This window comes from Talpa occidentalis, unplaced genomic scaffold, assembly GCF_014898055.3.
Source record: "Talpa occidentalis isolate TD23 unplaced genomic scaffold, MPIMG_talOcc4v2.1 talOcc4.11, whole genome shotgun sequence".
Lineage (NCBI taxonomy): Eukaryota > Metazoa > Chordata > Mammalia > Eulipotyphla > Talpidae > Talpa > Talpa occidentalis.
Window position 1 is genome coordinate 35,596,027 of NW_023601104.1, and position 14,653 is coordinate 35,610,679.

Consider the following 14,653-nt stretch of genomic DNA (forward strand, 5'->3'; position numbering starts at 1 on the left):
ATTTTTTGCCTGACAGTTTCAGCTCAAAAGTGAATTAGCGATTAACTGAGTTTATTCTATTTTAATTTAATTAGACATTCCTAATGCCAGGTGCAGAGTTGGAGAGGGAGCTCAATGAAGACAGGAGAGATAAAGGGCATTAATTTTTCTAAATTATTAGAAAATCTGAAACTAGAAAATTGAAATTTTTCTAAAGCATCCAATATATTTTTGTTTTCTTAAACAGAGTAGAATGAAATAATTTTAACTTTCCCAGTTTTCTTTTTCATCAACCATAAAGAGAGAATTTCAGATCCCTAATTCATAGGATTTGATGAGTAAATGTGGATCCTGTCTGCTTCCCAACCTAATGACTGGCACAATAAATACTAAGTAATATAAACAATAACTAAATAAAGCAAAAATAATATTTTGTTGGATGATAAGGCCAGTTAGTGGTTACCAGAAGGGAAGGGGCAAGCAGGGTGGGTAAGTGGGGACAGTGCATGGTATAGGGTAAGGCTGGACACTTAGCCGTGAACTTAATGTAGAATAAACACGTGTTGATTCTCAGTGACACACACCAGAAACGTACATGGCATTGTAATACAATGTTCCCTCAATAAATAGATAGTAGGGCACAGCGGTTGAGCACTGGGCTGTGAAGCTGCCCCCAGCCTCTGCAGTGCTGGTTTGATCCCCGGCCACTGGCGAGGGTCCTGCATGGCACGATAGACCTCTCCTGCCATGCCCGCTGCTCCCCTCAACAGTGTATTTTGTCGGTCTGCCTGTTCTGTTCCCTGCTCTGGTGAATTCTCTCGCCCTCCCATGCTTCTGACTGTACCCAGTGCTTGTATAACTAAATAAATAAATCTTTAAAAAAAAATAAATGGATAGTAAACCTTCGCCATGTTCTTAATGATTTGTTTTACTATATTTCCCTTTCTAATCATGTTCATGAACATGAATTATCACCCTCAGAAACTTGTAAAGTATCTTTGGCTGCTTCTCCCAACATACACTGGTGCTAACTAGCAGTGCTTTTAGTAATGACATCTACTTTTCATAATTTTTATTAACTTCTTGCCACTGTATACTGCTAGCTACAGTTTTCAAGCCACTTCTTTAAGTTATTTTATGGAGAAAAGAAAATAAAGCAGAAATTCTGGGTAGAAATTCTTGTTTCAAAATGAGGCACTCTGTGTGTGAACTGGAAGGGGGGTTCCCAGCAGAGCAGACTGGCTGCCTAAGACCAGCTGCCTGCAAGGGGGCCATGGCAGCTCGTGCCAGGATGCTCACTGAAGGTTGAGGCTGACAGAAGTCAGAACCCCCTGCCGCAGGCTGGCATGGCTGTACTTCTCACCAGCTCAGTTCCCAGTGTTGGGAGGAGGAAGAGGGGAAAGAGTAAAAGTTGAAGAGAGAGTTGCACTGAAGGTGGTGAGGAGGTCCTCGGTAAGAAGCAACTGTGGTGGTTCTTCACTAAGCAGACCAAGCACTGGTCTTTGGGCTGTGAGTTTTTATGGTGCCTCCAAGCCCAATCATTCATTACCCTGAGCGAAGAAAGTAATATAACCACTGCCCCAAGTGATATCAGCTGATGTGACAATGATATGAGGGACAGTGGAAAGAAACTCTTCCCAAAATATCTCCTCATCCAGTTGATCTTAACCAGGGAAATTTCACGCTTTATAGGGTCATGTAATAAATATGCATTGACACCTACTCTGTGCCGGAGGCCCAAAAAAGGCATACTTGGCTCTGCCTTTGTGAACCTATGAAGGAGATTAACACATGAGAACTCTACATTGCAAGCACTGAGAAGGACCTAGGACAGATGTATAGGTGTGTCTGAGAGAAATTAACTGGGGTGGGGTTGGAAGAGGAGGGCAGGCCTTCTCTCTTAGATTTGGGAGTCAGAATCCCTCTCTGTAAAGCATATGTGGCATACTGTACTGTGTATTTGACTTTTAATTTTGTGTGTGCTTTAAAGTGAAACACAAATGCTTGAAAAATATGTTTAATATCAGTAATCATCAGGGAAATGCAAATCAAAGCCACAATGTGATACCACTTCATTCCAGTGAGAATGGCCCTATTAAGAAAAAAACAGAAGCAAGAAATGGAGAGGATGTGGAGAAAAGGAACCCTTGTTGGTGGGAATGTAAACTGGTCCAGCCCCTATGGAAAACAGTATGGAGGTTCCTCAAAATACTAACAATGGGTCTATCGTATGGTCCAGCAATTCTAGCTATCTACCTGAGGAATGCAAAAACACTAATTTTAAGGGATATTTGCACTCCTATGTTCATCATGGCACATTTACAACAGCCAAGTTATGGAAACAATGTAGCAGGTCCTTCTGAGATAGTCACCTGCTACATTTGTGCCTTTTGCAGCATTGGGTTGTAGTTGCCAGGAATTTTAGGTTTCCCCGGGGTTTCTGTGATCAGGTGCCTGCAGTTGGAATAAACAACCTCTAGGTGGCGCTTTTACATATTATTGTTGAACTGGGTTGCCAGGGAGACAGGTCACCAGTCATCTGAGCATGATCAAAAGGAATTCCATTATTATTTCTTATTTAAAAAGCATTGTGTGTTTATGATGGAAACACTAGAACATCTAGTACTAGTGAAAAATGGGAGAATGTAACCACAACCTTTCAAAGACAACCTGCATTTCTATGCAGGAGAACAATCTTCATAACCCAGCAGCCCCTTCCTTTGCCTTCAGAGCATGGAGTGCTGTGCTTCCACCTGCTCATTCATCCTTGCTTCCTGTCAGGTCCTCACAAGTTCTCAGTGCTGCTGTCATAAGCCATTCTTGCTAGTAAGGACAGGTCTCACATCACCACGTAGCTTTCCTTTGCAGACCTTTCACACAGTAATTTTAAATTTACTTTGTGGGTTTCATATAATGTTAACTTCCTGCTCAATGAAGACAGGAATTGAGTCTGCCTTACTGATCACTGAATCTTCAGGTTCCAGCACATGATAAATAACTGATATTTTTGAGTAAATAAACAAATGAAATACATTTTCTACTGTGCATTTGACTTTTAATTTTGCCTATAGCATGTTTGATTTATAGAATCTTTAAAATATGTATAAACCTTTTCTTTTTTATTTCTTTTTTTAAAAGATTTACTTATTTATGCATACAAGAACTGGGGTGCAGGCCAGAGGCACAGGGGCGAGAAGACCCACCAGAGACAGAGTGGGGAACAGAAAAGGCAGACCGACCAAGCCAGGAGAGGCAGGCGAGCCAGGAGAGGTCTGCTGTGCCATGTGGGCAGCTCGAACTTGTGCCGCAGTGGCTGTGGACAGCTTCATAGGCTGTGTCTCAACCCCTTGCGCCACCAGGGGAGGCCCCCTCTGTTTTGATTTTTGCCTTTGTTAGAGCTATGCTTTTTTAAAGTCCTTCTCCACTTTAAGTATATAGAAATATTGATCTATTGTTTTTTTTACTGCTTTCATACTTCATTGTTTGTATTAAAATCTTCATCTACTTCTGTTGGGTTCCTGGACCCAATTTCCAAGGGAGTGTTTGGAGGATCCCCCACACCAACAAGCAATTCTCAGATACCCAAACGGTGTCCGAGAATTCAAATCAATTCTAACACTATAGACTAGAGAGAACATCAGATGCCATCTCAAGTCCCAAGCAAGTACCTCGCTTCTGATCACAAACTATAAATCAGAGGTTCCCAGGACTCCCTCCTCAGGTTGGATTAATTTGAAGCTCATTGATCTCAGAAAACCCATTTAGTCAATAGATCAACAATTTACTACAGAAGGTGATATTTAGGAACAGCCAGGTGTGCAAGGTATGGGAAGGGGAGCGAAGCTTACGCATCTTCTCTAAGCACACTGTTATCCCCAAATCTCTTCGTGTTCACCCATCCAGAAGCATTCCAAAACTCCTTTTGGTCTATTATGGAGGTTTCATTACAGAGGCATGACAGATTAAATGATTGGCCACTCCAATCAAACTCAAGTTCTAGTCCTTCTTCCTTTCCAGGAAATTAGGAGGCCGGACTCAGTTATATCTTCCATTTGTGTCAGTTTCCCTGGCAACCAGCCCCCCTTCCTCAGGTGTTTTCTAAGGGGTATCTTCGTTAATGTAAAGGGGTAACTTTACCACTCACTACACTTAGGAAATTCCAGGGGTTTGGGACATCATGAGGCAGGAACTGTGCATAAAGACCGAAGATATACAAGCAATATGACCAGAATATGTATTTCTTATAAATCACAATATTGTACTACCTGCACTTTATTTTTGGCATATGGCATAAATTAGGGAAATAACTTCATCTACTTTACAAATGGTTAGCCATGTCCCCAAGTCTTTTCCAGCATTCCCTTGCATATTTGAAGTGATTCATTGATTGTACACTGAATTCTTTTTCATATTTAGTTATGTCAATAATGTCTACTCCTACACTGGTAGCATTTTTCCACTGTTTTAATTATTATAACATTATGATACAATACGACGATTATTATAACTTTATAATATAGCAGAATGAAGCCTTGGGAACATAGAAAGACCCATCTCCAGTCATCAAGGCCCAGCTGTCTATTGGTGAAAGCAGATAAGTTAACAAATATAACATGATAAATATTGCCCTGGAGGTAAGCAGAGGCCAGGATCATTGCCCTCAGCCTGGCAGGGTGTGTGGCAAAGCACAACTCTCAGAAAAGGTGATATGAAGCAAATCATTGGAGGGAAGGGGACGTTTGTGTGTGTTTGTTTATTTCTATTATTTACTGTTATTTCATTTTAATTTATTTTTTGATTAGCAGTACATTCATGCCTTTGACAATTCCTCAGTACTCCTCAGTACAAGGGACAAAGAAACACTGTCCAATAAAAATATAATGGGATTTAATTTTTTCCTAGTAGCCATATTTTTAAAAAAATAAAGCAAAACAAGTGAAATTAATTTTAATATATTTTATTTTGCCCAGCATATACAAAATTATTGTTTCAACATCTAATCAGCGAAAATATTACTAGTAAGATTTTTGAGTTTCAGATTTCATACCAAATCTTCAAATTTTGGGGCTTCCCTGGGGGCCTATGAGTTAAGTCTCAGCGCTCTCACCACTATGGCCTGAGTTCTGTCCCCGGCCAGGGAGGTAACCCATATATGTCGTAGAAGACCTCTCCTGTCTCATTCACTGCTCCCCTTAGCAGTGAATTTCAGCAGATCCACCTGTTCTGCTCTCCACTCTGTGTCTGGTGAATTATCTCACCCCCCTACATATCTCTGGCCTACACCCCAGTTTTCTATGCAAAAATAAGTAAATCAATCAATCAATCAATAAAAATATTTTTTTTTAAATCTTAGAATTTGCAGAGTATGCTTTGCATTGATAACATGTTGCAATTCGAAAAAGCCATTTTATAAGTCCCTAACAGCCACATGTGGCTGAGCAGCTACACAGTGATAAGTTTTGCTGCCATTTGTGCCACAAAGCAAGTTCCATTGGTGGCCTCAAGTGTGTTCTTCCCAGATACTTAATATGTATACAAACAGAAACATGTGTGCACATGTAGTAGGATAAAACTCGTGCTTTTGTACATCCTTTTTTAATGGACTAAATCTTGGATATGTTCCATATCATTAAAGTGGGAGCCTACATAAATGTCTTCCTTCCTTCCTCCCTTCTTCCTTTCTTTCCTTCTTGCTGTGAAGTAGCCCATTTTATGGATGTCATAAATTCTCTAGTTGTTCCTTATCAATGGACATTTAGGTGGTTTGTAATATTTAGTGCTTATAAACAAGTTGAACTGAGAGGCACAGAGTAATAGGAGCTAATAATATTCTAGAGAAACTAGCTAGCATGAAGGAAAACATGGGGCACAAGGACACATGGCATCTTGGGATCATTTCCTGCATTTTGAGATGTCTAGAGAGTGGAGTGTGTGTGAACAGAGGAGGAGCAGAGGCTGGAAGGGCTGAGAGAGATTACAAGCAGACTTGCAAGTGTCACATTAGGGAGTTTGGACTTTGTCCCTACTGGAAAGTCATCAAAAGATTTTAAGAAGAAGGGAAGAATAAATAAATGATTGAATTAATAATTAAATGGGTGAAAAGGGACAAATTTTCTATGCTGATGAATTCTGATTAATATATGTAGGAAGATGAGGGAAACAAAATCTTAGAATACTACAGTAATCATTATGGCAGGCAACATCTACTGATGAATATTCATGTTAGTGGACAAAATTTTGAGAAACAGAATATTTGCTTAATCTCACAGTACCTCTCCCCAAATAGGTATTAATTATTGTGATGGTCTTAGCATATGTCCAGGTATTCTTTGATACTCTCTAGGAAGTGGCACTTAATTTCATTGGATTTACTGACTTACTTCTGATGAATAAGGTATGGAAAAGGACAAATAGTAATTTTACAATGAACTAAGTTGGCAGATACCAAAGGTGTCTAGGTCAAGGTTAACATCACCAGTAAGGCCATGTTGATAAAGGGTACCCCTCAAATGTGATACAGGCATTTCACCTCTCTGGTGTTCTTCCCCAAACCCATAATCCAAGTCTAATCATGAGAAGACATCAGGTAAATCTGAATTGAGACACATTTTTGCAAAATAATTAACCAGTACTCTTCAAAAGTGTCAAGGTTATGAACAACTAAGAAAGACTGAGAAGCTGTCACAGAGCAGCAGAGACCAAAGAGCCACAATGACTGTATGTGTCATGGATTGGGTCCTGGAACAGGAGAAGGACATGTGGAAAAAACTGGGAAGATATGAATAAAGTCTTTGTTTTATTTAATATTATTGTATCAATGATAACCTCTTAGGTTTTTTTTATAAATCTATAATAGTTAAGATGTTGCCATTAGCTGGGTAAAGATATACCATGTCACCAGGTGCTATCTTAGTAATTATTCTAAAATAAAAAGTTAAAACAAAGCATCAGGGGAGTAACCAGACTAGATTCACATTTTAGAAGAACGCATTGGATTTAGAAGAATCCCAGATAGGCAAGAAGTCTGGCTGGGGAAAAGTCCAAGCAAGGAGTTTACAAGATCCTGCTATAAAAATTCAAGGAGGGATGGTAGATGTCCAAATAGTAACTGGGGCATCAGAAATTTGAGACCATGGATAGGTTGGAGAGATTGCTAAAGGAAACACGATCATACCTGGTGATGACCTGGACAAGAAAGTGAGGAAATAGAAGGATTCAAGCTAACACCCAGTTTTCAGCCTCTGGGAATTAGATGAGTAATGATATCATTTACTGAGATGAAGAAAACCAGCATTCGGGGAAGCATTAGTTCAGTTTTAGACTTGTTGAGTTTAGCGTATATTTGAGAGTTCCAAGTGTTCATTAGGCAGCAGTTTATACAGGTCCACAAATTGGGAAGAAGTGCTGACTGTAGGCTGTTGTGGCAATATAACAGAGTAAAGAACATGAGTAGTTAAGGGTTAGCCCCAGCAGGTGACAAAGAGACTGAAGTGAAGTATGCCCTAGAAGTGGTGACGGTGCATGCAGTCATTTGGGGCTGGTTTCTGGAGGCAGGCTTCCAGGCCAGAATACGAGCTTTGTCCCCTGCTCATTGTGTGACATGGGGTAAGTCATTTCATAAGCCTACTGTCAGTGTATATGAGACACTCTATACAAAGTTCTTAGAATAATACTGGGCTCAAGGCACTCAAAAAAGTTGGCTAATTGAAAGCAAAGGAAAACAGGCTTGTCCTGAATAATGAGAGCTATTCTGACACAAGCTAGAACATGGGTGAACCTTGAAAACATTATGCTATGTGAAATAAGGCAACGCAAAGTGACAAATATTATATGATTCCACTTACATGAGAAATCTAGAACAGGTAGATTCACAGATAGAAAGTACAATAGAGGCTACCAGGGACAGGAGTGGAGGGATTATTATTTAATGGGCACAGAGCCTGCATTTGGGTTGATGAAAAATTTCTGAAAGAGGATGATGGCTACACAACATTGTGCATGTACTCAGTGCCCCTGAATTGTATACTTAAAAATGGTTAAAATGGCAAAGCTTTATCATAATACTTTTGTTAAGGGCATATTATTATTGCTGCAGAGAAGTCAAATAAGATAATCCATGGGAAATTCCCCTGTATTTTGTTACCAAGGGGCCATTTCTGGAGATCTTTTATAGGAGCAGATAGGTCAAAAGTCAGATTGCAGTGAGTTGAATGAAGGGTGATTAGAAATGTCTAGACTAGGGCTTGGCAACCTACCATCAAATCTAGCCCACCACCTGTTTCTATAAATGAAGTTTTATTGGCACACAACATTGATCATGTGGACATAAATGGGTGGGAATGGAGAAGCCCTCAGTTCCTCTCTTGCTCTCTTCCTGGTTCAATATGCCAAACTATGGAGCTACAGGAATTATTGCAGAAGATGTAAAAATCAATGGTAAAGTGGGAACAAGTGAAGTCCAGGTGTTGGGACCAGCAGAGCACATTGAAAAGCAAGGAGGTGTTAAAGAAAGACTTCTGGATAGAATCAGGTTGCATGTCAAAGTGGGGTTTGGAGGCACAGGGAGCATGGGAGCAGCTAGGGGAATAGATTTTGCTAAAGCCTGCAGTCCACTAGAGACACATAGCACCTTGTAACTTCTTTGCCCTTCAAAGTTGCCCTTGATAATGCAGCCTTTGACTGTCTAGAGTTCTGCAGCCATCAAGTCAGAACCAAAAGGGAATTCACTGATTCAGTTCATCCACTCAGCCCCTGATTACAGCAGTAAAAAAAACCAAACTAGGCCCAGAGAAGTTTGGCAACTGATCCAGGCACACACAACCTAGTGGCAGATCCTAGACTGAGAAAGTCTGCATCTCCCAGCTGGGCGCCTATGTGCCGCAGTTCCCTGCCTCCTGCCTGCCTCAGTTGCTGGGGTGGGGGCTGTCCCCCACATGTGGAGTGCTTACCTTGGAGCCTTTTTCATGAATGAGACCAGATGCAGAACTCCACATTGATCATTTCTGTCCCTCCCCTTTCTGGTTTCTGTTAAAGGCAGCCCCCCAGCTCCCAGCTGGCTCCTGTCCCCTCCCCCAGCCGGGAGAAGTTATTACATGAAGAGATCAGCTTACCAGTTTTCTTCAGAGCAGAGGCTGAGCTCGGAGGAGCTCCGGGTAGTGCAGTGAGGGAGAGCAGAGGGAACTAGCGCCGTGCCTAGCAGAACTCCAGGGCTGGAATCCCGAGACACAAGTGCATCTGCTAGCTGTTAGCACTTGGCAGACGGAGTTCTCCTCTAGGGTAGTTCTAACTTTGGGTAATAATGTTTGTCAGCTACCTGATATTAACATTGCTCCACGTTCAAACAGCAGTGTTAGCAAGACCTGGGGGAGAGGTAAGCCAAATAAAATATCTTGTCAGAAGTTGTATTTTTGTCAGCCTTATATGTCCTCTTCTATCTACCAAGAGGGATGGGGGAATAGACTTTTATGATGGACAGAGAGTACTGCTTGATATTGCTTTTGAAGGCTTACTTTGCCTTTTCTTACAGGAAGACTGCTTTTCTTCTTGAAGAGTCCTGTAATTTCTAAAATCTCATTCTGAGGCTGTCTGTACAGGTGCCACTCCAGGCAGCTGGCGTGGTCTTGGTGACAATTGCCTGAGCGTGCACATTTCTCTTGCCATTGCAGACCAAAAAAAAAGTGTATGTCAGATTTTGGTTGGGATTTTGGTTTTTTTGAGAAATTTTCTCCAGTGCTGCAGAGAGAATATGGATGCTAGAGGAATTGCTTTTCTTTACTGCTTTTGCATTACATTTTTCTCCTCTTTTGCTTTGATGTGCTTAGAACAAATCTGTACTTAACTTTCTATTGCAGTTTTGAAGAGGGATAGTGGGATATAACAGCACTAGCAGCATGCCTGGACCTACCCCAGAAGGGAGGAGTGTTTAAGGTCCGAGAAGATGATTTTTTTCTAAATGGTATGAGGCTCATATGTTTGCTGGATACCTTTCTGAATATCATAGATGCTTCTAGAAGTCAGTTTTGGATGCAGGCAAAGAAATTGAAAGGGATGATCATGTGTTGTGGAGAGGGAAGTGCTTGGCTAGATGCAGCCTCATCTGCAAATAAGCCTGCAACGAGTTTCCCTGGTCCACTCCTTTTACTCTTTATTCTGATGAATAGTCTCAGAGATCGATGCCTGAGTAAGGAAAGAGGGGCCTTTTCCCTGAATCCATCTTCCGCTATGAAAAGCCAAGTGAAAAGTATATCTCCTAAAAAGGTCACAGGGCCACTTCTCAGCTTTGTCTTTTGTTAGCATTGTCCAAAGAGCAGGCTCTGAAAGCCTAATGTAATTACTTCCCCTTTTCTAGGCAGAGTGGCAGTGAGGGGACTCCCAGGCCGGCTGCTGGGCTCGCGGTGGTTGCAGCAGACTTGCTACTCCCTTCAAAACTGACATGTGACTCTGAGGCATACAGCGGCGTGTCATTTGTTTTAGGCTTTTTGCTTATTAGTTACCCGTGTCCTCTGCTCTGCAGATACTTTCTGGGCCTGTGGGGGATCGAGGTCTTGAATGGAGTTCAGGGAACTGAATGGAGCAGTGATGCTGGAAGCCGAAAGCAGACCATTGCCCTCTAGTTGTAGTTGAAGTTCGCAACTTCCCTGTTGATTTTTTACTGTGTAGAGTAAATGACAAATGGGCTGCCCTAACTCAGCCCGGAGCACTCCAGCATGTGAGAAGCGAGCTCATATGGAAAATATTTCTATCACCGCTGCATGCGCATATGGTCTGGGGAGACCCCCGTACAGAGCAAATCACAGCGCTGCGGCGGCCCCTCGGTGGCGTGCCAATTACTCTTATTAACAGCTCAGCCAAGGCGGGCTTCGGTTCCCAGCACAGCTGGCTCCCGGGGAAGGCCACTCTGGACTGTGTGCCTCCAGTTCTGTGTCACATGCAGAGGGGCAAGTGGCTCTGTTTCACTTTACAATCAGTGCAGCAGATGAAAAATGAAAGGGGATTACACCGGCTCCCCCAAAGCTTGATGCTGTTCAGATGGCACTCCTGAACAGGAGAGGAAAGCAGAACTTCCTGTCTTTTGAGCTGAAGTGTGTGTGCTCAGGAGCCAGAAACCCCAATCCGAGGTGATAGGGTTCCCCTCTTCTGCTTTGTTCTACTCTCCTGGTCCCAAGGCCTTCCTGCAGGGCTCCCTCTTCTCTGTCCTGTTCTTTTGGCACGTGCACTCTCCCCATCACTGGGGGGCCTTCGCCCCATAACCTGCGCGCGCCTAGGAAATTGGACACTTAGGGTTCCTTTCCCCTTGGTGGAAATAAAATGATGAGGAAGGAACTTGGGAGTGTGAGTAGTTCCCCCACCCTCCTTAAAAAGAATGCAGTTTATATAGAGCTTTGAAGAAAGTGGCGTGTATTTATAAGAGCCTCTTTTTTTATAACCGTGTTACCTACACAACTCACCCATAAACATGTGGCATCGTCCCCAAGTCACCAAGATTTTCTTTTGCTCTGCCAGCTGGTTTTCTTGCAGGTTTTAATTATCTTCCCTTTGGATGTTCATAAAAACACATGAGGAAAGGAAGAAAGCGTCAAACACCTACCAGTGCTTGGCTGGCTGTGTTCTCATCATGGGACTGGAAGTCAGGCAGAGAACTCCGGGTGGTAGCTCACAGAGTCGGTTTTCTAGGGTGTGGGTCCATCCAGGTCAGAAGGGGCTGGCAGGTTAGGGTGGAAAGGGCGTGATCCAAAGCAAGCCTGCTTGGTGTCCTGTTGCTGACAATGTTAGCACTGGTGACTTGTCAACCAAGGACAGATCAACCCCGGCATGGTGCTGGCACACAGATTTCAGAACAAACACAGAGAAGGGCTGTTGCTTCTTTCATATTCTTGTTGTAAGAACATCGAGGTCGCCAGACTGCCTTTGCCCTTGTCACAATTAGGATAACAGCAGTGTTCACTTGTACAGACCACATGTCTCCCCTAAATAATAAAAAGACGGTGAGATCAGACTGGGCTTTTGATGTGTTTGTTAGTGGGGAAAGCATGCCAGGGTCTGTTCTTTGTGGGATGCAACAAGTGGTGGGGCTGTGTGTGGTGATGGTGGGGGGTGCATTTTCTTTCCTGAACTTGAACTTAGATTCTCAGATAAGACAAATGAGATACTGGTATGTGTGGGGAGGTAGGGAGGAGAGGCAACTAGAAATCTACACGTTTTTATATATCTTGATGAGAAAACGTTTTCAAAGTGGGCCCAAGAATTGTTTATGTTAAGTTTGATGAGGCAATTTGACAAAATTAAAAATAAATATCTTGACAGCTAATGGGCGTAGGTTTCTTTCATGGTGATGAAGATGTTTTAGGAAGTGCTGATGCTTGAACTATTCTGCGACTAGACTAAATACCACTGAGTGATACCTTTTAAAAGGGCAAATTTTATGCATGTGAATAGCTCAATCTTTAATAATAAATTAATACATATCTCCTTGACCTAGCTTTTCCATCTTTGATATTCTATAAAGATCTGCCATTAATGTGCAAAATTCTCTGTGAGTCATTTTTCATGACCAGGCTGTTGCAGCAATCTAAATATCTCTCGATAAGGGACACCATGCAGGTGTTGAGGAAGAGGGAGTTGGCTCAGTATGTACTAGTATGAAAGGACCACCAGGATAAGTTGTTAGGTGAGAAAAGCTAGTTACAGAATGACATGTATAAAATGCCACCCTTTGTGCAAACATGTTAACATATTTATCTGTCCTCTCCTTGGAAGGATGCACAAGAACATGGGGAGGAAAGTGGGGTGACTAGGAAGGAGGGCAGGTGAGAGACATGTTTCATGCTTTTAGTGTCTTTTGATTATACGCAGTAAGCATGCCTTATCTAGTAAAAAAATCAAATAAAAGATATGATATAATTATAAATCTCTTAGTAATAAATAAAATACATAAAAATAAATCACTTGGTAATAAGTAATATACACGATGTAATCATGTCCTCAGCAATCACTCCTAATGCATGTTAAGGTGAAGGGTGCATAAGTTAATAGCCATCACATTGAAGTGCAACTCAGAGTCCTAGTCATTCGTTAAGGGCTAAAAATGATGCCCTTTAGATGATCCTTCCACTTACTTAACACTTATTTATGGCTTCTCTGTTTTTTTCATTCTTACAATAAGGATAATAATTTTAACTACTCTAAGGCGTGGCAGGAAGGATTAAATGTGCTAAGATATATAGAGCTCTTAGCTTTGTGTGTCAGGCACATAATAAACAGCACACACTAGCTATTACTATGATTACTATTTTTAAAGCTACCAGGGTGTGCCACTTCTGTGCTGAAAAAAAGGAAGGTGAAAAGATAAGATCTTTGTCTTTGATGAATTTATGCTTTAAAAGGGGCAGAGTACAGTTAATGACTGGTCATTTAATAAGAATTCTTTAGAACTACAAGAGTAGAGGGACTCCCTGGTGGCGCAGGGTTAAAGACAGCACTATCAAGCAATTGCCAACCAATTGCCAGTTTGGTCCCCAGCTGGCCAGGGAGATACCCACATGGCACAGCAGACCTATCCTGTCTCGCCCGCTGCTCCCCTCAGCAGTGTTTTCAGTCTGTCTGCCTGTTCTGTTCCCCACTCTGTCTCTGGTGAATCCTCTCACCCTCCCATACCTCTGCCCTATACCCTAATTCTTGTATGCATAAATAAAATAAATCTTACAAAAAAAGAACTATAAGAGCAGAGACAAGGGAGAAATGAGCTCTGCCTAAGACCCCACAAGCTGTAGTATTTGAACTGAGACTAAGGGTTGTTTGTTGGGGATCTTCAAGACAACCCCAGGTTCAGTGTTTCAAACTTGGCACAGAGTTGCATTCACAGCTGTGACTTCCAACAGTGAAAGGATGCAGAGCAAAGTCAACAAAGGAAAAGTTGCATGGGGTGAAGTCTGCAGGAAGTCAGGTGCAAGCTTCCAGGGTTCCTGTCTCTGTGGAGTCACACAGGACGTGCTTATTCCCCCAGCAATGAGTAGTGACATGTGTGAAATGTTGCCAACCATGGAAGCTTGTTAGAGACTCAGCATCTAGGATTTTTATTGGGGGCTGGCTGCATAGGCACCCTCTGCCTGCCATGTGTCAACATTATAGACTCCCTAAAGGGACACAGTTGGTCAGCATGAACCTTATTGTCTAGACAGTATAGGCAAGTGAGCCACTCTCACCAGTACTAGGAACGGAAGGAACTCTCCCCAAATTTGAGTTCCCAGGCACCAGCCTATGGCCAGCTTCATAAACAGTTCTTTTTAAAGTTGGGTCTGCTGTGTTAACTCTTTTCTGCATGGATGGATAGGCATTTAAAATGGAAAAAGAGGAAGGGAGGGCATTCCAGCCAGAGGGAAAACATCTGTAGAGCCCCACAATTATGAAGGAACATGACATATTCTGGAAACACTGCTTCCTTCATAGTACAGAAGTTGAACGTCGTGGGGAGATGTGGCAGGAGAGGTTGTCAGTCACCAGGGTTCTCAAGGTTGAAGTTGTTCCCTGTACCTTTGGAAGTCCCAGACGTCCTGTCATTTAGGTACATTACAGGGCATATTCTTGGCCATTGATAATTGAAATTATTTCCTAAGGACTAAATCAAATTAAATAATGAGTGTAGAATTGCTCAGTAAATTTTGCAGCATTTATACAA

At 42.1% G+C, this 14,653-nt stretch overlaps 1 protein-coding gene across 4 annotated transcripts in view; it reads left to right on the forward strand.

Moving 5' to 3' along the window:
* Positions 1-14,653, forward strand: part of THSD4 (thrombospondin type 1 domain containing 4) — a 594,279-nt gene that overhangs the window by 330,670 nt on the left and 248,956 nt on the right. Inside the window, exon 1 of one of the 4 annotated variants that reach the window (XM_054688546.1) lies at positions 6,804-9,349. The exons of the other annotated variants lie outside the window; for them this stretch is intronic. Coding sequence (XP_054544521.1) covers positions 9,278-9,349 — 72 coding nt within the window. The 5' untranslated portion in view covers positions 6,804-9,277. Of the gene's footprint in view, positions 1-6,803; positions 9,350-14,653 lie in introns of those variants that run through there. 4 annotated transcript variants of the gene reach the window in all.